The 26,414-nt window shown below is 38.8% G+C and overlaps 1 protein-coding gene across 1 annotated transcript in view; it reads left to right on the top strand.

Moving 5' to 3' along the window:
• Window positions 1–923: 923 nt before the first annotated feature.
• OLA1 (Obg like ATPase 1) overlaps window positions 924–26,414 on the top strand; it is a 196,620-nt gene continuing 171,129 nt past the window's right edge. The window contains exons 1-4 of the mRNA XM_027590745.2: window positions 924–1,090; window positions 2,370–2,470; window positions 19,404–19,547; window positions 23,354–23,481. Of these exons, the coding sequence (XP_027446546.1) occupies window positions 2,370–2,470; window positions 19,404–19,547; window positions 23,354–23,481 (373 nt within the window). The 5' untranslated portion in view covers window positions 924–1,090. The remainder of the gene's footprint in view (window positions 1,091–2,369; window positions 2,471–19,403; window positions 19,548–23,353; window positions 23,482–26,414) is intronic.

Here is a 26,414-nt window from a genome sequence, read left to right as displayed (position 1 = left end):
GGATGGGATGAAATCTTAATATTAACACTACCCTTTATTACTACTTATGAACCTTTCCTGTTGTGCCGGGTACTGTTGCAGCAAGCTTTATACATGGATTTCAATAGTCTCACTTTTATCTAAGAAGAAATTGAAGCCCAGAGAGGTACTTTATCCAGGGTCACAAGAGTGGAATCCAGATGGGAACCTCTATTTCCCAAATTCCAAAGGCCCTTGCTCATAACCATCCAGAGGAAAAGCGGGGAAGCTGGCTCTATTAAACGCGTTATGGGATCCAGTGCCGGTAAAAACCCTGAACCATGAAGTGATGAAGGAATCCTTAGATCATAAGCTTCCCTTGCCGCCGCCCCCCGCCCCGCCTTTTTTTCCTTTAAGAAAGTTTATTTAACAGCATTTGGATTGGCTGAAGAAAGTTACAGGAAAAGGATGGCGGGCTGGGGCAGTTGTCCCCGAGGGCTCGGTTTGCAGCCAGGAGGTCCGCAGGATTGGCGCGGCTGTTCGCCAGACCTCAGGAGATCCGTCTCCGGGGGAACGGGTGCGGGGGGGTGTTAGGCCGAGGGTGCTTCGAGATCCCGCGGGTGATCTGTGAGGCTGCAGGCCAACGAGAGAGCGCGTGCGGCAACGCGGGGCTTGCTCCAGGAGGGAAGCGGAGACCCCGCGCGGAGAAGCTCCACGTGCCGAGACGGCGGAAGACGGGAACTCCCGGTGCTGGCGCGGGGGAGGAGGTGCGTGTATGTGTAAGTCGAGAAGGCAGTCAGACTGGCTCTGGCTCAGGCACCCCCTCCGGTCCCCTCGGGCGCCGCGTGACTCCTCCCACCCTGCTCCCGCCTCCTGGCTGGTCGGACCAATGGACGGGGCGGGCGGGAGCGAGGGGCGGGGCGGGGCGCGCGGTCTGCGCGCAGGTGCCGCCAGGCGCCCGGCCCGCCCGTTCCGCCGCCGCCACCACCACAGCCGCCGCCGCCGTCGTGCGTGCTGCTAGGCGGAGGGGCCGGGCCTGTGCTTTCTCCTCCTTCCTCCCCGCCTCCCGTTGCCGGCAGGATCCGTCTCCCGCTGCCGCTGGGACCCCGTGTCATCGCCCGCCCCGAGCACGGTGAGTCCCTCCGGGAGTCCGCAGGCGCGCTCCCCGCCTCGTCTTCGGCGCCCCAGCCGGTGGCCCTGAGGCCGGTGTGAGGCCAGGGCCGGGTGGCCGGGATGGGCGAGGGCAGGGGGGCGGCGAGGGGTGTGTGGATGAATGAGGCGCTCTTGGACTAGGCCGCGCGTCCTGAGAGCGGCCCACGCCTCACCCAGGCACGCTCTGGGGGAAGCCTTCTGCAGAGGCCGGGACGCCCAGTGAGTGGCCCAATCCACCGAGGGAGATGTTGGGTGGAGGCCCGCTTTGGCAGGGCTGCCGGCCACCCCACCGTAGGAGGCCAGAGGACAGGAGAGGCTCTGCTTGTGCTTCGGCGGCCTGGGCTTTGGCTGGGAACAGGTGTGAGTTAAGACCCCGAGAAGGGAGATCCCTGGTCCTAGGGGTGAGGGATCAAGACGCTGGAATATTATTTCATGAGCAGGGCCTCAGCGTGGCCGCTGGAGGTTCAGCAGGCGCCAGAAGATAGAGACAGTTTTAGTTCCCAGCTAATAAGACATGAGGTTAGCAGTCCTCGTGAGTTCAGCTTGCAGTAGTAAAGTGGTACTGATTCTGCAAGGAGGAACTTGCAGCCAGATTAGCAGGGACCTGGAAAGTTTCAATTTGTAAATAAAAAGAGTTAGTGGATTCATTTACGACTAGAAGGAACTGGAGGTAGATTCTGGACCGTTGAGTCGTACTTACGGTGCCAAAGGTGGAAGAGATTGGTCGGAAAGATCCTGATACTGGTGTGTGTTCATCCGCGTGAAAATGGTGCTTGTGGGGAAAATGGGAAGGTTCCAGGTAAGAGGAATGGTTTGCGGGGAGGTGAGTTGGTTGCTGGTAGTACTAGAATGGATTCTCTTTGACTGTTATCTGTGCTTCTGCTTCTGAATGCTTTCATTCTTGTAACCATGTATCAGATTAAGAAAAAGTGTTTTGTGAACAGTATGGATGGAAGATTGGCAGCTAAATTTTAAATTTATTTTTGATGTATGGTACCACATATTTTTAGATTAATCTTTCCAGGACTTCTTAGGAGTGACTGCCTTGACAGCTATCAGAATCGGATCTACTTCTAGAACTTTTTACATTTTTGTTGAAAAAGTGGATTTAGCTCCGTATTGGTTTTGGATTGGTATATACAGTATGTTTTATTCCTAATTTGTTACTCAGTAGTATATTTTGTGTGATGAAATGTGCTTTTGGTTAATGGGGAGTATAAAAAATTTTGTTTATATGTATGTTTGTTTTGACATTTCAGATGCCCCCCAAAAAGGGAGGTGATGGAATTAAACCACCCCCAATCATTGGAAGATTTGGAACCTCCTTGAAAATTGGTATTGTTGGATTGCCAAATGTTGGGTAGGTGAATGTTGGGCTTTTCTCTTTTTCATCTTGTGAATATTGGGTCTTGTTGTAGGAAAGGGAACTCATGTGGTAATTCAAACTTAAATTGAAGAAAAGAAGCTGGGAAGCTGGAATATTAATGTTGCAAAACAAGGTTTTCATTTGGATGTATTTTATTTTTGGTTTTCTACACGGATACTGTGTTGAAACTTGAATTACTTCTGTTGTTTGTTTTGCTAAACTAGAGAAAGAAGCAATGAGAATTGAAACATTAAGTTGAACCGGATCAGCTCTGTTTGTTTGAGACACTATTGGGAGACACTCAATATTGAATTTAAGTGGAATTGAAGTAGTTTAAATTTGATTTTTATGCTCGCTGGCTATGTAGGGTACCTACCTAGGCTGGCTATAGTAGGATACTTTAAGAATTAGTTCTAAAAGCCCCAGTATAAAGTTGATTAGATTCTTGGGAGATCAGGGGTCAGATGGCTTAAGTTTTACTGGAGAAGAAAGTAACAATTTTGAGTTTAATATTGGAAGTTGCTAGATAAAAGGGTATCTGTTATCAAGTGGCTAAATCTGAAAGTTACCAGAGCAAAACTTTGAGTTTTGTAATGTTTAAAATTAAAATGAATCATTTATTTGCAAATAAGGCAGTAGTAGGAAATACATGTAGTTTGTTATATAACCCACACAAGTGCAGTTTGGATGTTTAGTCTACTTTTTTCATTATTTGTCCTTCTATTTTAATACCTTTTACTAACCTTAAAATATAAAATGTTTCAAAAGTGATTAGGGTGTACTAATGGTAAGAGATCCAATATGGATTTATTAAGGCGAATGGATATATTTTGGCATGTGCTTTTCGATTGGTGGCAAGTAGGATAACTATGTTCTTTCATGTGTTCCTTGGAGTCCCTGTCCTAGAGATTTTGTAGTGAATGAGGCATGGGATGGCCAAGTATGGCAGTTCTTAAATTCTTGTGATATAAAACATGAGCAAGTGTGGCTGTCCTAATTTCAGTCTTTCCTGGAGCTGGAGAGGTTTGCATTTTGAAGGGGTTTCCTGCTGTGATATAGGCTGCTTGCAAAGTAAGACTAAATAGAGAGTGGAAATGTAAGCAAAACAAATAATTAAGCAAAGTACTGTAGGGTGTTGTCAATAAAATTGTAAGCAAGATATGATTCATTATGTTGTGAGCTTTATTTCACTAGTAGGACAGTTTTTGGATATTAACTCTTATTTTAAAATCACTGTAGTCAGTGCAGCTGACTTTAAATGGGACTACTTTAAACTGAGACAACTTAAGAAGTGTTTCTTATATGAACATTTTAGCCATAGAACATAATATAATCAGTGTATATGAAAACGACCTGAAAATATATTATCCAGTAAAAATGTGCTATTTATGCTTTTATTTATTTTTTTTAAAGATTTTATTTATTGGAGAGAGAGAATGAGAGAGAGAGAGAGCACGAGAGGGGGGAGGGTCAAAGGGAGAAGCAGACTCCCCACTGAGCAGTGAGCCCCATGTGGACTTGGTCCTGAGACTCCAGGATCATGACCTGAGCCCAAGGCAGTTGCTTAACCAACTGAGCCACCCAGGTGCCCTCTGCTTTTAAATTAAATACCCATCCCACTATCCCCCCCATTTTATTGAGGTATACTTTACAAATAGTAAAATTTTCACGTTTTAATAATGTTCAGCTTGATTTTTGGCAATTGTGTTTGTGAACACTCCTTTTTGTAGGGTGATTTTACATTACCTAACTGTGTCAGATAGGGTTCTTTAGGGTTCTTTGTAAGATACACAAGTTCTGGCTGTTTTAAACAGGAAAAAGAGAATTATTGGAAGGACAGAGTTGAAGGACAACCTGAACAGCAGACCTCAGGAAGGACAGGAACTGGGGTAATGCTGATAAGAGTTGCATCCTTATGGAGCTCAGCCATATGAACTGAGTGTTTCTTATCTCCTGCTACCTCTCAGTGATTCACATTACTGTGTAGGGAAGTCTGACTGGACATATCTGCCTCTGGATAGGTCTACAAGAGATAGTTTGGGTACGGGGTGGTTCTTTAAAAGATGGCCTGCTGATCAAAATAAGGACATTTGGTACAGAAACCATCTAAAGAATGTCATGATTTTTGGAGAACTGGACAAATAAGATTTTCTTTTTAACATATATGAGGCTGATTACTTAAAGACTTAAAGGTAATGTTTATGGCTAATAATAGCTGATACTTATCAAACACATATATGACAATTACTATTCTGAGTGCTTTATATGCATTATCTAATTTAATTAGCTCTTTAACACCCCCCACCCCTGCCAATTAGAATTTAAATTTCTTGAAGGCAAGGATTGTATCATTCTTGTTTATTGTTATATTTCTAGCACTTAGAATTTTTTTTTTAAGATTATTTATTTGAGAGAGAATGCCAGCGGGAAGAGGGGCAGAGGGACAGAATCTTCAAGCAGACTCTGCTGAGCGAGAACCCAACACGGGGCTCAATTCCAGGACCTTGAGATCATGACCTGAGCCAAAATCGAGAGTCAGATTCTTAACCCAGGTGCCCCCAGGTTCTCATAACACTTAGAATTTTTAGGAATTTGTTAGGCACTCGGGAATTATTTATGAATGGGATAGTTTTCACTCCCTCGATGTAGTGTGTAGGCTTAATGATAAGGACGCATGTTTTAATGGCTGCTTTTAATGAAGTTGAAACAATACCAAACCCAAGAATGTGAAGATTTGGTTTCTAGATTTGTTTTGCCTTTTTTTTTAAGATTTTATTTATTTATTAGAGAGAAAGCTAGAGAGATCACAGAGGGAGAGGGAGAAGCAGACTCACCATTGACTGAGCAGAGAACCTGATGTGGGGCTTGATCCCAGGACCCTGAGATCATGACCTGAGCTGAAGGCAGCTACTTAACTGACTGAGGCACCAGGGCACCCCTACTCTTTTTTTTTTTTAACCTCAGTGACCCTTTATAAATTAGCTCCTCTTGGGTCAGTGTATTATTGTGGTTGTGAGGCTTGGAGGCTTTTGGGAGAAACTTCTTTTTAAATTTTTTTTTAAAGATTTATTTATTTTAGAGAGAGAGGGAGAGAGAGAGTGCAAGCGAATGAGTGGGGGCAGAGGGAGAGAGAAAATCCAAGCAAACTTCCTGTTGAGCATGGAGCCCATCTTGGGACTTGATCCCAGGACCCTGAGATCATGATCTAAGCGGAAATCAGGAGTCAGATGCTTACCTGACTGGGCCATCCAGGTGCCCCAAAAACTACCTTTTTTTAAAAGAACAGTTTTAGATTCACAGCAGAAATAAGGGGAAGGCAGAGATTTTTTTTAAAAATTTCTTTTTTTAAATTTAAATTCAGTTAGCCAACATACAGTACATCATTAGTTTCAAGATGTAGTGTTCAGTAATTCATAAGTTGCATGTAACACCCAGTGCTCATCACATCCTGTGCCCTCCTTAATGCCCATCACCCAGTTACCACATCCCCCCCAGAGAGATTTCTTATGTATCCCCTGCCCTCACACATGCACAGCCTTCCCCTATTATCAACATTTTCCCACCAGAGTGTTACATTTGTTACAGTTGAACCTGCATCGACACATCATTATCAGCCAAAGTCCATAGAGTACAATCTTGGCATTGTACCTTCCATGGGTTTAGACAAATGCATATTGACATATATCTACCATTATAGTATGATACAGAGTAATTTCACACTGCTGTAAAAATGCCCTGTGCTTTGCCTATTCACCTACCCTCCCCCATTAATCTTTTCATTATCTCCATAATTCTGCCTTTTCTAGAATGTCATATAGTTGGAATCTTATAGTATGTAGCCTTTTCAGATTGGCTTCTTTCACTTAGTAATATGCATTAAAGTTTCCCCAAGTTTTTTCATGGTTAAATAGCTTATTTCTTTTTAGTGCTGAATAATATTCCATTTCTGGATATGCTGTAGTTTATCTATTCACCAACTGAAAGATATTTTGATTGCTTCCAAGTTTTGGCAGTTATGAATAAAACTGCTATAAATATCCATGTGCAGGTTTTTGTGTGGACATAGTTTTCAGCTCCTTTGGATAAATACCAAGGAGCACAATTGCTGAATTATATGGTAAGAGTATGTTTAGTTTTATAAGAAACTTCTGAAGTGGTTGTATCATTTTGCATTTTCACCAGCAGTCAATGAGAGTTTCCGTTGCTCCACATCCTCACCAGCATTTGGTGTTGTCAGTGTTCTGGATTTTGGCCATTCTAATAGGTGTGTAGTGGTATCCCATTATTATTTTAATTTACATTTCCCTGATGACATATAATGTGAAGCATCTTTCATATGCTTATTTGCCATCTGTGTATCTTCTTTTTGAGGTATTTATTAAAATCTTTGGTCTTTTTTTAAAAATCAGGTTGTTTTTTTTAAGATTTTATTTATTTATTTGAGAGATTAGCAAGAGAAGAGGGGGAAGAGGGAGAAGCAGGCTTCTTGCAGAGCAGGGAGCCCCATGTGGGGCTCAATCCCAGGACCCTGGGATCATGAACTGAGCTGAAGGCAGACGCTTAACTGACAGAGCTACCCAGGTGTCCCTGTTTGTTTTCTTATTGCGGAGTTTTAAGAGTTCTTTATGTATTTTGGGTAATGGTTCTTTATCAAATGTGTCTTTTGCAAATATTTTCTCCCAGTCTGTGGCTTGTCTTCTCATTTTCTTGACATTGTCTTTCACAGTGCAGAAGTTTTTAATTTAGTGGCACATGGGTGGCTCAGTTTGGTTATGCGTCAGCTTTTGGCTTGGGTCATGCATGATCTTGGGGTCCTGGGATCCAGCCCTGTGTCCGGCTCTGTGCTCAGCAGGTAGTCTGTTTGTGTCTCTCCTTCTGCCCCTCCTCCTGCTCATGCTCTCCCTTTCTCTCTTAAATAAATGAATAAAATCTTAAAAAAAAAGTTTTTAATTTCAGTGAAGTCCAGCTTCTCTGTTTATGGCTCATACCTTTAGTGTTTTATCTGCAAAGTCATCACCATACCCAAAGTCATCTAAGTTTTCTTCTATCCTTTAGAAGTTTTGTAGTTTTGTGTTTTATATTTAGGTCTGTGATTCATTTTCAGTTAATTTTTGTGAAGGGCGTAAGATCTGTATCTAGATTTGTTTTTGTTTTTGTTTTTTGCATGTGGATGTCCAGTTGTTCCAGCACTGTTTCTTCAAAAGATTATCTTTGCTCCTTTATAATTGCCTTTATTTGAAAAACTGTATTTTGATATTCCAGACATTACTGTGTCGTGGGATAGCTCTTCTGGTTGCTGTCAGTGCATGAGATGGGTTCGTCTAATGTTTTCTTTTGATTAAATTCTGGTTATGCATTTTGGGGTTCAGAAGTGACATGTACTTCTTAGTACATCATATCAGGAAGCACATGATGTTGATTTGTTCCATTACTAGTGATGTTAATTTTGATCAATTGTCTGAGGAGGTGTCTGACAAATTTCTTCCCTGAAAGGGTTACTGTATCTCCCATTTCAATGAATAAATATCCTGTGGGGGATACTTTGAAGTTCTGTAAATAGTATTTTCTTATATGTTTGCCCCCAATATTGGCATGCATTAATGATTCTTGCTTGAAATAGTTATTGTAGTGTTTATCAAAAGGTGATTTTAAAGATTCCTTTGTTCCTTTTACATTTATCGTAGGAACAGTTTATAGAAGGAATAATAAGAATTCTATTGGCTTGAATTCTTTTGTAAAGAAGAGCTCCCCAGTCTGGGTGGCTCAGTCGGTTGGGCACCTGCCTTTGGCTCAGGCTGTGATCCTGGGTCCTGGGATTGAGCCTCACTCTCCTGCTAAGCGGGGAGTCTGCTTCTCCCTCTCCCTTTGCCGCTCCCCCTGCTTGTGCTCTCTCTCTCTCTCTGTTAAATAAATAAAATCTTAAAAAAAAAGAGCTCCCCATTTTTCATGTATTTGATTATAATTTGTTTATATCAGGATTGGATTCCTAGTTTATTCTGTTGGTTATAATCTATTACTATTATTACTTATTCTGTTGTTCAAATTGCCCATATTTGGCCATCGGGAACCTTCCTGTTCACTCATACTCCTTTTGATATGTTCTCTATATTTTGAGTACTTTCTACTTTTTTGTACCACAGTATGTTCCAGGCTATTTGTACTTTTCTCTGCTCCAGCCCTGGAATACACAAAATTTTATGTATGCATAGGTTTTCATCTCTCTTGTATACTTAGCAGTGAAACTTCTGGCTTGTATGGTGACCCTATGTTTAACTCTTTGAGGAATTGCATGACTGTTTTTCAAAGCAACTGTGCTATTTTATATTCCCACCAGCAGTGTATGTGAGTTCCAGTTTCTCTACATTTGCACCAATACTTGTTACTATCTTTTTTATTATAGCCAAGGTGTGAAGTGTATCTCATTGTGGTTTTGAATTGCATTTCCTTGATGCCTAATAATGTTGAGCATCTTTTCATGTGGTTATTATACATTCATTTTTTAAAGATTTTCACTGGGGAGGATTCCATGGACAGTTTTTCTTTTTGCATTTTGAAGTTACCTTCCATTCTAGCTTTCCAATGAGAAAACTATTGTCACTCTGTACATAATGTCTTGTTTTTTCCTTTAGTTGCTTTTAAAATTTTCTGTACTACTGGTGTTCAGCAATTTGATTATCGTGTGCTTTGGTGTGATTTTCCTTATGTCTCTTTTGCTTGGTGTTTGTTGAGATTTTAGGTTTGTGAGTTTATGATATTCATTAAATTCGTAAAATATTTGGCCAGTATTTCTTCAAATGCTCCCATCCCTTCTTCCCCTTCCTCTCCTTTTGGGACTCTTATTTTAAGTGGGGTAGTTATCTAGATAGTATTCCACTGAGGCTCTGGTTTTTTTCCTCCAATCTTTTTTTTTCCACTATGCTTCATTTGATAGTTTCTGTTGCTCTGTCTTCATGTTCCTTGATCTTTTTTTCTGCACTGTCTGATCTGCAGCTAATCATATTCAGTGTGTTTTTCAATTTCATTTTATTTCAAATGTATTTTTCATACAGTAGTTCTGTCTGCATAGTTTTTGTATCTTTCATTTCACTCCTCATTGTCTTCATATTTCCCTTTATGTCCTTCAGAAAATTCTAAAAAAAATTTATAACATTTACTTTAGGGACTTATCTGTTAATTCTGTTATCTCTATCATTACCTGATTTGTTTGTATTTATTGGCTTTTATCCTGATTTTGGTCTACATTTACCTTCTTCCTTGCATGTGTTGTAGTTTTTGTGGGATTCCAGACATTGGATTTTATGTTGAGTGCTACATTTTATAGTATTCCTTTAAAGAGTGTTCAACTTTGTTCTGGCATTTAGTTATTTGTGTATCATATTGATTATTTTGAGGTTTGCTATTATGCTTTCTTATGATGAATTCATAATAGTTTTTGCTCTGGTGTTACTTCAGCCCTCATATAAGATTTGACTTTTTGAGGACTCTACCCAAGTTCCCTTATATTATATGATCTCTCTACTCTGGCTGGTAGGACTGTGAACTATTCCAAGCTCTGTGTGAGCCTGAGAATTGTTCACTCACTTGTTTTTGAGTGGTCCCCGCCCCCCGGCCTTTTGGAGACTGAATTAACTCATGTACAAATCATTACTTAGCCATAGTCTTGAGGACACCTTTTGCTGATCTCCAGAGCCCTCCCTCTGTGCAGATCTTCCTTCCCATTACACGGCCCTATAAATTCTAGCTGGTTTGGCCTCCTCAAACTCTCATCTCCTTCTCTTTAACTTGGCAGGACTGCCAGGTTCTGTTGGTTCTCCCTCCCTGTGCTGTGGCTTTGAAATTACTTTTAGGCAGTCAACTGGGGTAGTTGTAGAGCTTAGTTCATTTGTTGTTCTCTTAGGGAACACAGGGCTGTGCTACATACTGTCCTCTGTCTGAAGCTGTTATTTCATATGTTTTGTCTGGTTTTATAGCACTTTATGGCAGGAGGGCAGTCCCATAGTAGAAGGGAAAGCAAAACTCCCCAGTACCATTTTAAATGAACTTCAGTCTTATTGTATGCTTGTCAGCATTCCACTGTGCCTGCTCTTTCATGGAAATTTGTGATTTGGGAATTATTTGCTTTCTTTTTTTTAATGTGTTTTGAATAATCTTTTGGATGACAGGTCTGCTCTCCTTTTCAGTCTTTTCTGTTATTATTTCAGCAGTAATTGTGTCCCTTAAAAGTACTTGATAGATAGCTTTCTCTTAAATCTTTTTCGGTGTTTTTTCTTTATTCAGAATTCTGATCTCTATTGTTGTATTACCACATAATTTCAGATAGATTTATTTTTTGCTCATTTATTTACTACTAACTGTAGACTTTATTTGTCTTTCACCAGGTTTCCCACTAATGTTTTTTTCTAGTACAGATCTTTTAAAGGTCATGGAAAATTTTATTTATTTTTGAAATGTGTGGATGTAGGTATTTTGTATAATGTTTCTCAATTCAAATGTGATGTTTTTTCATGCTATGAACTTTTAAAAAATTATGGTAAGAAACACAATATAAAAGTTACCCTTTAAACATTCTTAAGTGTACAGTTCAGTAGTGTTAACTGTATTCACATTGTTAGGTAACACATCTCTAGAACTTTCTTATTTTGCAGATCTGGAACTTTCTACCCATTGAACAATTTCCCATTTTTCCCTCTCCCTAGCCCCTGTCAACCACCATTCTCCTTTCTGTTTACATGATTTTTGACTCTTGTAGATATCTCATAGAAGTGGAATCATATAGTATTTGTCCTTTTGTGACTTGGTTATTTCACTCAGCACCAAGCATGGGGACAGTGCCCTCAAAGTTTATCTGTGTTTTAGCATGTGATAGGATTTCCCTTTTGAAGGCCAAAAAGTATTCTGTTATATGTATATACCACATTTTCTTTATCCATACATCTGTTGATAGACATTTGGGTTGCTTCCACCTCTTGGCTATTGTGAATAATGCTGCAGTGAACATGGGTGTACAAATAACCTCTTTGAGATCCTGTTTTTAATTTTGTATAATACCCTGAAGTGGGGTTTCTGGATATGATAATTCTACTTTTAGTGTTTTGAGAAACCTCCTTACTGTTTTCTGTGGTGGCTGCACTGTTTTATATTCCATCAGCAATGTACCAGAGTTCTAGTTTCTCTCTGTCCTGCCCAACACTTGTTATTTTCTGTTTTCTTTTTTTTTTAAGATTTTATTTATTTGACAGAGAGAGACAGCGAGAGAGGGAATACAAACAGGGGGAGTGGGAGAGGGAGAAGCAGGCTTCCCGTGGAGCAGGGAGCCCGATGCAGGGCTCGATCCCAGGACCCTGGGATCACGACCTGAGCCCAAGGCAGATGCTTAACCAGCTGAGCCACCCAGGTGCCCCTTATTTTCTGTTTTTTTTTTTTTTTTTTTTTTGATGGTAACCATCCTAATGGGTGTGAGGTGACATTTTATTGTACTACTGATTTGCATTTTCCTGATAATTAGTGATGTTGAGCATCTTTTCAGATGCTAATTGACCATATGTTTGTCTTCTTTAGAGAAATGTTTATTTAGGTCCTTTGTCCACATATGTAACTTTTAAAGGTTACTTTTGTTGTTGTTGAGTTATAGTTCTTTATCCTAATATTCTGGATATTAGCCCCTTATCAGACATATGATTTACAATTATTTTTTCCCATTATATAGGTTGTCTTTTCACTCTGTTGTTTCCTTCCTGTGTTTGCTTCTAGGAGTATTACAGTTTTAGGTCCTACATTTAGGTCCTTGATTCATTTTGAGTTAATTTTTGTGTATGGTGTAAGGTAAGGATCCAACTTCATTCTTTTGCATGTGGCTGTCCAGTTTTCTCAACACCATTTGTTGAAGAGACAGTCTTTTCCCCATTTTCTGTTCTTGGCACTCTTGTTGAAGATCATTCAACCATATATGTGAGGGTTTATTTCTGAGCTCTCTATTCCACTGGTCTCTATGTCTATCTTTATGTTAATTCCACACTGTAGCTTTGTAAATTTTTTTTTTTTTTTTAAAGAGATACAGTGAGAGAGGGAACACAAACAGGTGGAGTGGGAGAGGGAGAAGCAGGCTTCCCTCTGAGCAGGGAGCCAGATGTGGGGCTCAGTCCCAGGACCCCGGGATCATGACCTGAGCCGAAGACAGACGCTTAACCACTGATGGTGCCCCTGTAATATGTTTTGATATCAGAAATCATGCATGGACTTTGGGAAGAATTCCATGGAGGTGAAGTATCCTCATAGCATCATATTAAGGAATATACAATATCAACACAACTTATTCTGGTGATATTAAACTTGATCATTGATTAAGGTGGTCTCTGCCAGATTTCTTCACTGTAAAAGTAACCTTTTTTCCTTTCCATACTCTATTAATTAGAAGCAAGTCACTAAGTCCAACCCACACTCAAAGATTGGGGAATGAAGCTCCACCTTCAGAAGGAAGAAGTATCAAAAAATTTCTGGACATTTGTTAAGACCATCCACAGTAATTAATTAATATTATAGGGGAAAGATAATTTGAGGCTATTCAAATACCCTGTTTCTCTTTAAAGTTTCCCTGACTGGGGCACCTGGGTGGCTCAGTTAGTTGAACACCAGCTCTTGATTTCCGCTCAGGTCATGAGTTCAGCGTTGTTGGAGCAGAGCCCTGTGTTGGGCTCCCTACTCAGTGCGGAGTTCACCTCCTGTGGCCCCTCTCCCCATGCGCGTGAGCACGCTCTCTCTCTCTCTCTCTCTCAAATAAATAAATCTTTTTTTCTAAAGATTTTTATTTATTTATTTGAGAGCGAGAGAGCGCACGTGTACTGGTGTGGAAGAGGAGGGACAGAGGGAGAGACAGAAGCAGACTCCCCATTGAGCAGGGAGCCCGACGTGGGGCTCGATTCCTGCACTCCAGGATCATGCCCAGGACTTGAGGATCCTGAGCCAAAGGCAGACGCTTAACCCACTGAGCCACCCGGTCACCCCTTTTCTTTCTTTTTTTTAAAGCACTTCCTCTATGACACTACAAGATGTTTCAGGCTATTATTTTTTTCCTGTCCCTGCCTTGTTTCCAGGGAGCCTGGTTTCTTTTATTGGAGAATGGTATTTAGAGACTAAGATCTGACTCTAGGTATGATTTTTGGTGCTGGAATATTACTGCTTTTAGGCCCTCTCACCTGACAGAGTTAGGAAATACATGTGGTTATACTAACCCATGTATACCCACATTGGTATTCATTTCTGTCATCCCTGTTTATTTCTTTTACCTAACAGATATTTTTTTAACAGTTTAGTGAAACAACATTCTACTTTTTTTCCATGTTTTAGATGTTTGTTTTATAAATGGTTAGTTCAGAATGCTGTGGGATTTGCATTGGCATCCTGACTTCCCAATGCATACTGCAATTTTGCATAAGGTTTTAGATAAAACATCTTTTCGGTCAGGTTTACTTATTACAGTAAAATATGTAATTTCAAAAATATTTAGGTCCTAAATGGAGAGAGGCATTCATTAAGTCTAGTCACTTTTTTCTTTTTAATGCTATCATTGCTGAAATATTTATGTAAGCCCATTCTTTCATAAGAAAAATTCTTAGAATTTTGAAACTTTCTCCTATTTTGAAGCTTTTTTTTAAAGATTTTATTTATTTTATTTGACACAGAGAGAGAGCGCAGACACGGGGAATGGCAGGCAGAGGCAGAGGGAGAAGTAGGCTCCCGCTGAGCAGGGAGCCAGATGTTGGGCTCTATCCCAGGACTCTGGGATCATGACTGAGCCAAAGGCAGACGCTTAACGCACTTAGCCACCCAGGTGCCCTCCTATTTTGAAGCTTTAATAATAACCTTAAGGGATCTAAATATGTCTGTGTTTGTATGTGTGTATGTGTGTAAAATCCTCACAAAAAGCCTTACGGGTTTTAGCACTCTAGACATAGGCCAAAACTTTTAAATTCACAAGGCTTTCCTTTAATAGATTTGAGTAGATCAGAATGTCTTAACTTGCCACTGAAGCCTATAGTAATAATCCTTAGAAATTTTTCCTTTTTCTTGTTCCTTATTTCATTTTACTTTTTTGTATTTATAACTCTTGGAAGGTACAAATGACTTAGACTTTATGAAATTTAAAATCCATGACCAAGATGAGATATTTGTATAAGTGGAGATTCTTCCAAGTTTAGTTTGGCTGTATGTAAGAATTTTTTCAGTCTAAGAGATAATGGGACTTTCTTTTAGTATGTTTTTCTCTATGTTTTAAGGGATAACTTTTTTCCTTTAATATAAAACATTTTTGTTAAGGTAGGCAGTCAAAAATACTATCTTAATGATAGCCATAAATTTGAAAACAAGTGCATAAATTCTCTCTGGCCTTTTTATATTGTAATTACTATGACTGTAATAATAACAATGAGCAGTTTTTAAACTACAATATAAAAAAATATAATTGTCCCTACCAAAAAGGCGCAAGTGTTCTATATATGTTTGGATTAATTAACATATTTACATTTTACTTTAAGTACTTTTATTGTAACATTATTTTGTAATATTTTCATTGTAGATATAAGATATTTTAGTTAAATTTTAGATAAATAAGGACTGATGGGTTATTCTGGCAACCAGTTTATTTTTTTGTGTGGAGGGAAGTAAAGGTATAGGGTAGTGGGCCAATTTATGTCACCCTTTACTTAAGCACATTTTGTAGTTTTCCCTCTTGGGAGAAATATCCTCAGGTGAAAACTGGTCATGTTCTTGACGTCTAAGATTCCCCTGGAGGCTTTGCTGGGCTCTCTGCCCTCCAATATCAGCTTTCCATGAGTGTAAAGCCTGGATTCTTGGCCTCCTTCCTCTGTCTTGAATGGGCAAGTGTTCCCAGGGTGAAAGTGGTCACAGATCACTTCTTTGAGATTTTTTTCCATTTCCAGATTTCTATCCTCTTCAAATAGATGTTTTCGTATTGTGCATTTACATGGCTTTTCTAGTTCTGGGTAAGAGTTCTAGTCTGCTGTGAGTGTGCATCTCACCCAGAAACAGAATTTCTGTCTTCTCCCAATTGACTTTTTGAAGAAATCTGGTGGTTTGTCGTATAGAATTTTCCAGTCTGAATGATTGCTTCTCTGTGGTGTCATTTAATATATTCTTCTTTCCTCTGTATTTCCTATAAAGTGGTAGTAATATCCAAAGGCTTGTTTAGATTAGTATCAGATAATTTTTGATCAGATAATTTTTATGTTAATACTTGAAAGATGTTGTATATACTTCTTTTCTTCTGTTAGGAAGCACTCTATTTTTTGTTTTTTTTTTCTTTTTCTTTTTGCAGTATTAACTGTCATTGGTGATCATTACCCAAATCCATTAATTTCTTAGGGGTTGCAAAATGGTAGTATTCTAAGTTTCTTATTCTTTCCTCATTTATTGGCTAGAATATGTCCATAAGGCAATCTCCTCTTAATCAAGTATTTGTTACTCTAAAAGTACAGTTCATATAAGAAATAAGTGCTTTACTTAATCTTTAAAAGAATCAATCACCCTAGCATCCTTAAAAGGTGGCCAGAGAGGGCTTATTTTGGTTTGGTTTTGTTGCGGATTATGGACAACTTGTGGATAAAAAGTTATTTGATTTGTTACAGTTATCGTTAGCTGTTCTTATTGATGCCCAGAGTGATCTATTTTTGGCTATTCAAGTTGGCTTCAGAGTTCTTTTTTTTTTTTTTTTTGATAAGACTTTATGATCTTTCATAGCTTCCTTCTTTTCTGTGGGAAAAATTGAGACTTATCTTCATATTTCTGGTCCCAGACCTGGAACTAGCCATTTCTCCAAGGAGTCCTGGTTATTTCGTTTTTATTCATTTATTTGAGAGAGAGAGGGAGAGAGAGAGAGAGGTAGCGAGAGAGCATGAGCGGGAGGCAGGTAGAGGGAGAGGGAAGCTGGGCTGAACATCCCAGGACCCTGAGATCATGACCTGAGCCGAAGGCAGACGCTTAACTGACTGAGCCACCCAGGTGCCCAGTCCTGGTTATTTTTAAAGGACACGGTATTTAAAGATCATAATCTGAGTGGAGTTCTCTTTTTAAAAAATTATCTGCCTTATTATATGTGTTAATTTTAAAAATTGTATTGAGCTTCAGAATCTTTTTGAAAGTAGGTGGACTAGAACTTTATAAATACATAGAAGAACTTTATAAATACACAGATTATTTTAAATTAAGTACTGTGACATTTATCTTAACAGGATTGAAATTAAAAGCTAGCTTTATAGAAAGCAGTGATTTTGGTGCACCTGACTGGCCTAGTCGGAAGAGCATGTGACTCTTGATCTCGGTGTTGTGAGTTTGAGCCCCACATTGGGTATAGAGATTACTTTAAAATAAAACCTTAAAAAAAAAAAAAAAGAAAGTAGTGATTTCTTTTTAATTTTCATTCCTAGAGTTCTGGGATTGTTACCAGACTCTGAGAGATTGCCAGTATAAATTCTACAACAGTCAGTATTACTTAGTGAGTTGTTAGCTGAGTCTGAATGTAGCGTTGGTCCAAAACATGACTTTACATATGCAACACGTAAGATATTTTCAAAATACTGGTACTTACACCAGGTTTGGAAAGAAGCCTGGTAATGCATGTCTTTACATTCTTAGCTAATTATGTTATAGGCAGGCATTTAAAAGCTACTGATTTGGCCAATGGTGCTCCAAGTAACCAGTAATGATTTATGTGGCTATTTAGCAAACATTTCTTCTTTATTAAAAAATGTTTAGTCTGAATGTGATATAAGAATAATATTTAAAGACCTATAGGCAGGTACAAGTTAAACCTGTCTTGTTGCCAAAATATACTTCTCACCAGTAGTATTTAAAGAAGCCTTGATTGTTGCCTTTTGTTCATAACTCTCTTTAAAGAGTCTCAGAGTTTTTGTTTTGTTTTGTTTTGTTTTTAAAGATTTTATTTATTTATTTGACAAAGAGAGATACAGTGAGAGAGGGAACACAAGCAGGGGGAGTGGGAGAGGGAGAAGCAGGCTCCACGCCGAGCAGGGAGCCCGATGTGGGGCTCGATCCCAGGACCCTGGGACCATGACCCGAGCTGAAGGCAGACGCCTAGTGACTGAGCCACCCAGGCGCCCCATGTTTTTGTTTTTGTTTTTAAAGGGGTTACTTCTTTGGTTAAAAGTTCAATCAGATGAGCTAATTGTAGTAAGTATCAATTTCTTCCTATAGGCTTAGGTCATATCTTTTTTTTATATATATATATTTTTAAGATTTTATTATTTATTTGACAGAGGGAGATACAGTGAGAGAGGGAACACAAACAGGAGGAGTGGGAGAGGGAGAAGCCGGCTTCCCACTGAGCAGGGAGCCGGATGTGGGGCTCGATCCCAGAACCCTGGGATCATGACCTGGAGTCGAAGGCAGACGCTTAATGACTGAGCTACCCAGACGCCCCAGTAATTTTCATTTTAAGTCCTCATGTATGCTACAGTCCTATTTCTGGAGCAAGAAAATTCACTATAGTGAATTCTCTGCTGTCCATATTAGTGATGGAATTGGAAAATAGTATAGAATAGATCAACAAACCTTTAAAAATACCATTTTGTTTTGGATTTTGCTCTGTGAATTTTGACACTGTAATGATCATATTTTAGAAATGTAGCTGGGGGTGCCTGGGTGGCTCAGTTGGTTAAGCATCCAACTCTTGATCTCAGTTCAGGTCTTGATCTCAGTGTTGTGAGTTCAAGCCCTGCATTGGGCTCCACACCTAGTGTGGAGCCTACTTAAAAAAGAAAAAAAGAAATGTAGCTAGTGTTAATATGAGAGTTGGCATTCTCTGAGCATGTATTACCTGATAAGAATCAGATAATTAGAACATTAGCAACAATTTATTATTATTATTATTATTATTTTAAATATTTTATTTATTTATTTGAGCGAGAGAGACAGAGATAGAGAGAGCACAGGTAGGGAGGAGAGCGGGACACCTGGGTGGTCCAGTCAGTTAAGCGTCTGCCTTCAGCTCAGGTCATGATCCCTGGGTCCTGGGATCGAGTCCTACATTGGGCTCCTTGTTCAGCAGGGAGCCTTCTCCCTCTGCCTATAGCTCCCCCTGCTTGTGCTCTTTCTCTCTGTCTCTGACAAATAAATAAATAAAATCTTAAAAAAAAAAGGGAGGAGAGGAAGAAGCAGCCTCCCTGCTGAACAGGGAGCCAGACTCAGGGCTTGATCCCAGGACTCTGGGATCATGACCTGAGCTGAAGGCAGACACTTAACCAACTGAGCCACCCAGCGCCTTGACAATTTGTTATCAATAGATCTTTTTCTTAATTTATTATATCTTGAAGAATTAACATTTTGATTTTTCATAATTCACAGTTCATTACTCTAGATTTAACAGTAATCTGTATTATTAACAATTAGTAGGGAGTCTGAGCTCCAGCTTCCCATTTCCTATTACATACTTGGCATCTGTTTCCCAATTTAGAATGCTTGGGCCATGATTGACCTAGCTAGATGCACACCTCTCTACATTTATGCTGGAGAAGATTATATTAGATATAGGTGAAGTGGTACTGGTACTACCAGGTACTTTAGAAATGAAATACTTTTTATAGTGTGTGAAACTAGTTATTACTTATAAAAAAGATTCTTTGGGAAAGTGCTTTTCAAGTTTCAAATAGACTGAGATAGGAACATAAACTGATTATAAATCATGAGCTGCATTGTTGTAAATTTCGTTCTTTTCTGTTAGTAAAAAAATTCATTTCTGTTAGTAAATTTCATTCATTTCTGTTATTCTCCACCTTCCCTTCCCAGATTGGCTTTATAATTATCATGGATCTTATTTGAGCATTGACATGAAAATGAGGTTAAGTTTTTCTCAGTGTTAACCCTAAGAATTGATTGAAATTGTTTTTGTTTATTTTAGGAAATCTACCTTCTTCAATGTATTAACCAATAGTCAGGCTTCAGCAGAAAACTTCCCATTCTGCACTATTGATCCTAATGAGAGCAGAGTACCTGTGCCAGATGAAAGGTTTGACTTTCTTTGCCAGTACCACAAACCAGCAAGGTAAGAAAATCTTTATGCCATTCTTTATTTGTTGACCCTATATAGACTGAGTAAAAATATGTAAGGAATATATTTAAAATCATATAGGGGGTGCCTGCCTGGCTCATTTGGTAGAATATGTGTCTGCTGATCTTGAGGTTGTGAGTTCAAGCCCCATGTGTGGCGTAGTTAAAAAAAAAAAACACGAAGTGTTTTTTTTCTCCAACATTAATGTATTATAGGTGATTATAATGTAGAGAGCCCAGAGAAAGGTGAGAAAGGATACATCTGGCTGTTAACATTGCAGTTATTTTTTTCAGGGGAATATGAAGTAGAGGGAGTAAGTGGCCTGTATTACATGATTCCATTCATGTAAAATTATACATATACATGTATATTCATGGGAAAATGTATGAAACTGACGGTTATCTTCGAGTAGTGGAATTTTAGGTGATTTTTACTTTCTTTTCGTTTATTATTTTTTTTTGATTTTTACTTTCTTGTATTGATATTGTTTGAAGTTTTTGTAACAAGCATGTATTAGATCTTTAATTAGAAAAAATAAAATAATACAGGTTCATTGTAGGAAGTTCAGACAGTATGGAAATGTATAAAGAGAAGAGTAAAAATCACCTATACTTCTACCTTGATATCACAGATATAAATACTTGGAGGTATATCCTTCCATACTTTTCCCTGGGAGGTAGACACACATACTTACAAAAATAGAATATATTCTTACTTGGGGTATTACTAATATTTTTCTAGATTAAAAAATACAGATTTAAATAATAATTTCTAATATAACTTTGTTTAATACTATATTACACGAATATATAGTTTATTTCCCTATTACTGAGAATTTAGTTTGCCTTTAGTTTCTCACCATTTGAAATGTGCTGATAAATCCCAAGTTTCTGTCTCTATTCCTGAACTCTGCTGATTTACAGACATATCTAATTACCTTCTTGACATTGACACCTGGATGACTAAATAGGTGCCTCAGACTTGACATGTCCAAAATGGACCTCTTCATTTCACTCTGCCTCGTGCCAAATTTGTTCTTCAGGACTTTTATAATTCAATAAATAGCACTATTATTTCCTCAGTTGCTTAAGTCAAAGTCCAAGATTTATCCTTGGTTCCTCTCTTTCCTCACCCCTACATCCAATCTATCAACAATTCTTGAGTTCTTTTTTTTTTCTTAAAGATTTTACTTATTTGTCAGAGAGAGAGAGAAAGAGAGCACAAGCAGGGGGAGTGGCAGGCAGAGGGAGAAGCAGGCTCCCCCGCTGAGCAAGGAGCCCGATGCGGGACATGATCCCAGGACCCTGGGATCATGACCTGAGCCAAATGCAGACGCTTAACCAACTGAGCCACCCAGGTGTCCCAATTCTCATGAGTTCTAGCCACAAAATAAATACCAAATTTATTCACTTTTTCTACTTTCATCCATTAGTTTGAGCACCCACTGATTTTTTTAAATGAATTAATTATTACAGTGATGATGGCCACATGGTGATTTTATAATTCCCTCATTTCTTCTTACTATTTGTTGGCCACCTACTGTAAGGAAGAGCTTTCTTGTCTTCATTTATTCACTCATGTATTCATGCATGGAAGGGTTACTCAATTGGTTACAATATGTCAGTCATTGGACTGGTTCAAATTATATTCCTGAAATTGACTCCTCAGACTGGCTTCTGTTTTCTTTTGGAAACCTTTTTTATTTTTAAATAATTTCAAATTTATATAAAAGATGCAAAATTACCCACAGAATGCTTGTGTACCTTTCACCCAAATTTCTTTGAACTTTTGAGAATGAGTTGCAGACGTGATGCCACATTGCACTTAAACTCTTAAATTTGTATTTACTAAATACAGACATTTTTGCTCCCCCTTTTTAAAGATTTTATTTATTTGAGAGAGTGAGAGAGAGTGCATGAGCACGGGGAGGGGCAGAGGGAGAGGGAGAAGGGAGCTTCTCAGTGGGGAGCCCGATGCAGGGCCCAGGACCCTGGGGTCATGACCTGAGCCGGAACCAAAAGTCAGACCCTTAACTGACTGAACCACCCAGGCGCCCCCAGACATTCTCTTACATTACCACAGTAAACCACCAAAATCGGTACATTAACATTGATCCAGTGTTACCATCTAATTCATAGATTCCATTTAGTTTTCTCCAGTTGTCCCATTAATGTGCTTGTTTGTTCAGTTCCTTTATATGTCGCCAATCTCTTGACGCCTTTGTCTTGTTGGCTGGTTTGGACACTGCTGGTTTGGTCCTTGGTCCTCTCCTGCCGAGATGCCTTGTACAGGCCCCAGCTGCTATTGTGCTATCTTTTCTCCCCACTCCGACTCTTTAGATGTGGGCCCTTGTCACTGCTAGACTATGTGGTCATGTGACATTGCTGAAATTTTTCAGAGACCTCAAGAGAACAACAACAATCATAAAGCTCTTGGACTTCAAATTTGTTGAAATTTTAGGCAGTGAGGGAATTAATTTCTCAAAATTTCCCTTTTCCTTTGCTAGTAAACATTGATTAAATGCTTTTATGGAAATAAAAATATTGAATGGGAACCCATATTCATTTTTTCTATAATATAATTTTGGCCTCTTGTGGTTAAGCAAATAAAAAAATTGACAGTAATTTAGTAGTACAATAGTACAACTGTACAATAGTACAGTTGACCCTTGAACAGCATGGGTTTGAACAGTGCAGTCCCCTTATACACACTTTTTTTTTTACAGTGCAGTACTATAAATGTATTTTGTCTTCCTTATGATTTTTCTTAATAACATTTTCTTTTCCTAGCTTACTTTATTTTCATATGTAAGAATACAGTATACAACATATAAGCATACATGTTAATCAACTGTTTATGTTATTGGTAAGGCTTCTGGTCAATAGTAGGCTATTAGTAGTTAAGTTTTCTGGGGAGTCAAAAGTTATATGTGGATATTTGACTGCCTGGAGGTTGGCACCCCTCACCCCTGTGTTGTTCAGGGGTCAGCTGTCCTTTAATCTCCATATGTACATGGCCAGCTGGTTTTCCTAACTTGGTTTCTAACTTGTGTTAACTATGCCTTTACTTTGAACAAAGCAGAGGTTATTTTGTATATGCCTTTATTTCTGTTGCTGTTGTTAACAACTAGATTATTACCATGCTGATAACTAGTTCACATCATTGTATGCATTTTTTGTCTATATAACCTACATGATGATTAAATGCAAATCCAGATATCCTGTGTTTGAATCTCAGTTTTGTTACCACTAGCTGAGTAATCCCCTGAATGTACATAGATTTCTTAATTCCTCTCAGGCTCAATTTCCTCATCTTTAAAGTAGATTTAATAATAGCACTTACCTGATGGAGTTGTTTTGAACTTTGAAATGATACATGTAAATCACTTAGTCCAGTGCCCATCACAAAATATGTTGGCTCATTCTAAAATGATTACCTTTTATCAGTATATTCTTAAAATATTCTCCATTGCTTTTGTGTCTATGTGCATGGGCCAAAAGAACAGTATAGTAAAATTCATGGTATGAGTTTTAGTTCTTTGTAGACACAATAAAAACATCTATTCTGCTTTACAGTTTTCCTTCATTTTCCTAGGTAAGAAAGTCCTAAAGTATTAAAAGATTATTTCTTATTTATTTATTTATTTTTTGGTATTCATTTATATAATCATTCTTGAGAGTCTTCTAAACATTGCTCTAGAAGGGAAAGGATTACTTCATGTAAAATATTTTGGAAATCGATTTGGCTAATAAACACGTTCTTAGTACTATTTTATAATAAAACCATCTTTTGTTTTTCAGCAAAATTCCTGCCTTTCTAAATGTAGTGGATATTGCTGGCCTTGTGAAAGGAGCTCACAATGGTCAAGGCTTGGGAAATGCCTTTCTATCTCATATCAGTGCCTGTGATGGAATCTTTCATCTAACACGTAAGTACAGTTGTTTATTTAATTGAGTCATTTCATTATAATCAGTGTTTTCTTTCCATTATTGCTCAAATAAAATTAGTAATGACTAATAGATTTGCTTTGCTTCACAAAATGAATCATGGATTGGTCTGCTAATTGTGACTTTAATGTTATATAGTATCATTTCCATACAAGAAGGCTTATTCCATAGCAAATATGTGCTGTATTGATATTCTAACTGAATTCTATCCCCTGCTCTGGATTGGATCCATTGAAAAGTGTTTCTTTTCTTTCTTTCTTTCTTTTTTTTTAGGGGGCAGGGGTTACCTTTAATGCTGTATTTTTTGCCGAATCCCTTTGATGCCCTGTCCCTGAGTATTCCTGCCCACCCTCCCCGCCACCATTGGGAAGTGTTTCTATGTGGAAATAATTTTGTTGCTTATAAAGGCATTTGAACTTTTCTTAACTTGTGGAACTTTTCTGCATTGTTGCTTTCCATGCGTTGAGAAGGCAGAATTAATAGAGGAGGGGATTCTGTTATTTCAGAGAAGAGACAGGCATCCAGGGTACTTACTGAGATGAGAGGGTTAAGGAGAAACTACAGATGAGCTAATCCTTGATGGAGAGAGGTGTATAAAGCAAAGAGGAAAACTGGTAGAACTATGTGCTAGTTTACATTCTCTTGAGTGCAGAAGTGAGCCAAGAACATAGTAATTCTTTGACAGAAAGGTTCAGGTTAGGTTTAGGTTAAGATTCAGGTCAAGACTGCACTGCATGGTATTGTAATCAACAAATCAGTGCAAATGAAGGAAATATAAGTTAGGGGTACAGGCCAGTTGTGGTCTTGTTTAGTACTTTGTTTGTTTCGGGTCCATGACTAGATAACTATAGCAGTTATAAATGAGCGTTTAGAAAATTTTATAGCCATTTGAGGATTTTTTTTGTTATTTGAATCTAACAAATTGTGCTAGTATTTCTGTATGTTTTTAAAAAATTTTTCATTTTATTGTTTTTTTAATAAAGATTTATTTATTTATTTGACAGAGAGAGAGTGCATAGGAGTGGTGGGGAGGGGCAGAGTGAGAGGGAGAAGCAGGTTCCCTGCTGAGCAGGGAGCCCAATGTGGGGCTCCATCCCAGGACCCTGGGATCATGACCTGAGCTGAAGGCAGACGCTTAATGACTAAGCCACCCAGGTGCCTCCATTTTTATTGTACTTTACAAAAGTCCACTATACATACTTCGAGAAGGACTGATTTAGGTAACTTCATATTGGGTCGAGGTACGGAGACACCTTCTGGAAGGGTTTGTGGTGCAGGTGAAGAATAGGGTTGTGGCTGGGGTTGGGGGGCCGTGGGGGAGGAATTCAGTTATGTAGAGTACTGCTACTTAAAGCCCGTGCACTGGCGATAGCCTTTGTTTTCCTGACAGCTTGATTTTTTTTTACTGGTTCTGGTGACTGATGTGAGAGTTTCAAAGAGAAGTGGAATCAGGTGTGACTCCTGGATTTCTGGACTGGGCCAGTTGAATGAATCTTGATGGCATTCACTGACATGTTAAATGTAGAAGGACCAGCAAGTCTTGGAAGAGACTTAATGAGGCCAGTTTGATACAGTTTTGTTTTGTTTTGCTTTTTGAGAGAGAGTGTGAGAGAGTAGGGGGAGGGGCAGAGGGAGAGATGGAGAGAATTCCAAACAGGCTCCATAGTCAGCACCGAGCCCGACGCGGGGCTCAATCTCACGACCCTGAGATCATGACCTCAGCTGAAATCAAGATTTGGATGCTTGGGGTACCTGGCTGGCCAGTTGGTTAAGCGTCTGCCTTCGGCTCAGGTCATGGTCCCAGGGTCCTGGAATCAAGCCCCGCATCGGGCTCCCTGCTCAGCAGGGAGCCTGCTTCTCCCTCTCCCTTATTGCTGCTTCTCCCTGCCTGTGCTCGCTCTCTCTCTGTCAGAAATAAATAAAATCTTAAAAAAAAAAAAAAAGTCGGATGCTTAACTGACTGAGCCACCCAGGTGCCCCAGTTTGGGATAGTTTTTTGAATTTGTGTACCTGGGACATCCAGGTAAGAGATGTCTATAAGGAAGCAGGATTGATCGAGCAGGTGTGACATGAGGTTGGAGGTGAGAGAATTGAAGTTTTGGGGTGAGAAAGATTGAACTGATGGGTGGAATAGAGCTTAACATAGAGTAGGAGGGAACATAACAGAGGACTGAAAAATGGGTCGTAGATCTAATTACCTAAGGAGGTTCAAGAACAGATATGCTGGGCATAGGGGGAGGGATATTTGACTTAACATTTTCAGAGGTGGAGCAGTTAAGGGTGATGGTAAGATCCTGATAATGGCCTGAAACCATTAGTAAATGTAATCAAGTCTTTGTTTTGTTATCTGTTGTATAATATTCGTCTGATATGTTTTTCTAACCCTTAGGGGAAAAATGAATTTGGTTAGGAGCATACATACTTTATTGTATTTCATTCAGGCTAAAGCTATTGTGAAGAAAGGGAAAAAAATCCATTTAAACTAGATACCCTGGTTTCTTATAGTAATTTGATATCAGAGGTGTTAAACTGTGAAAATATGCATCTTAGAATTGATGAAATATGGTATGTATTATTTTATAGTACACAGAACTCAGAACAAAACACCTTCATAGAATTATAATCAGTAAAAAAGATTTGCAGAGATTAAAGAGATAAAGTGATTACTTTGAAACTGTGAAAATTGGGAATTCTTTAATTCTAAATTATGATATATTTTTGTCTTCAATAATCAGATTACTAAATATGAATGTGAAAGATTTAGCTTTCATTTACTCCTTATTTAAAGATTATATTCTTCAGATACCTTAAAGTCACCAGAAATGCAGTTGACTTATTTATTAATTATATAGTAAATATTTTGTGTTTTAGGTGCTGGAAATAGTGGGTAGCAGAATCTAACATTCTCTGGTAT

The sequence above is a fragment of the Zalophus californianus genome, chromosome 3 (assembly GCF_009762305.2).
Source record: "Zalophus californianus isolate mZalCal1 chromosome 3, mZalCal1.pri.v2, whole genome shotgun sequence".
In the NCBI taxonomy this organism is placed as follows: Eukaryota; Metazoa; Chordata; class Mammalia; order Carnivora; family Otariidae; genus Zalophus; species Zalophus californianus.
This window is presented reverse-complemented; position numbering and strand designations above follow the sequence as displayed.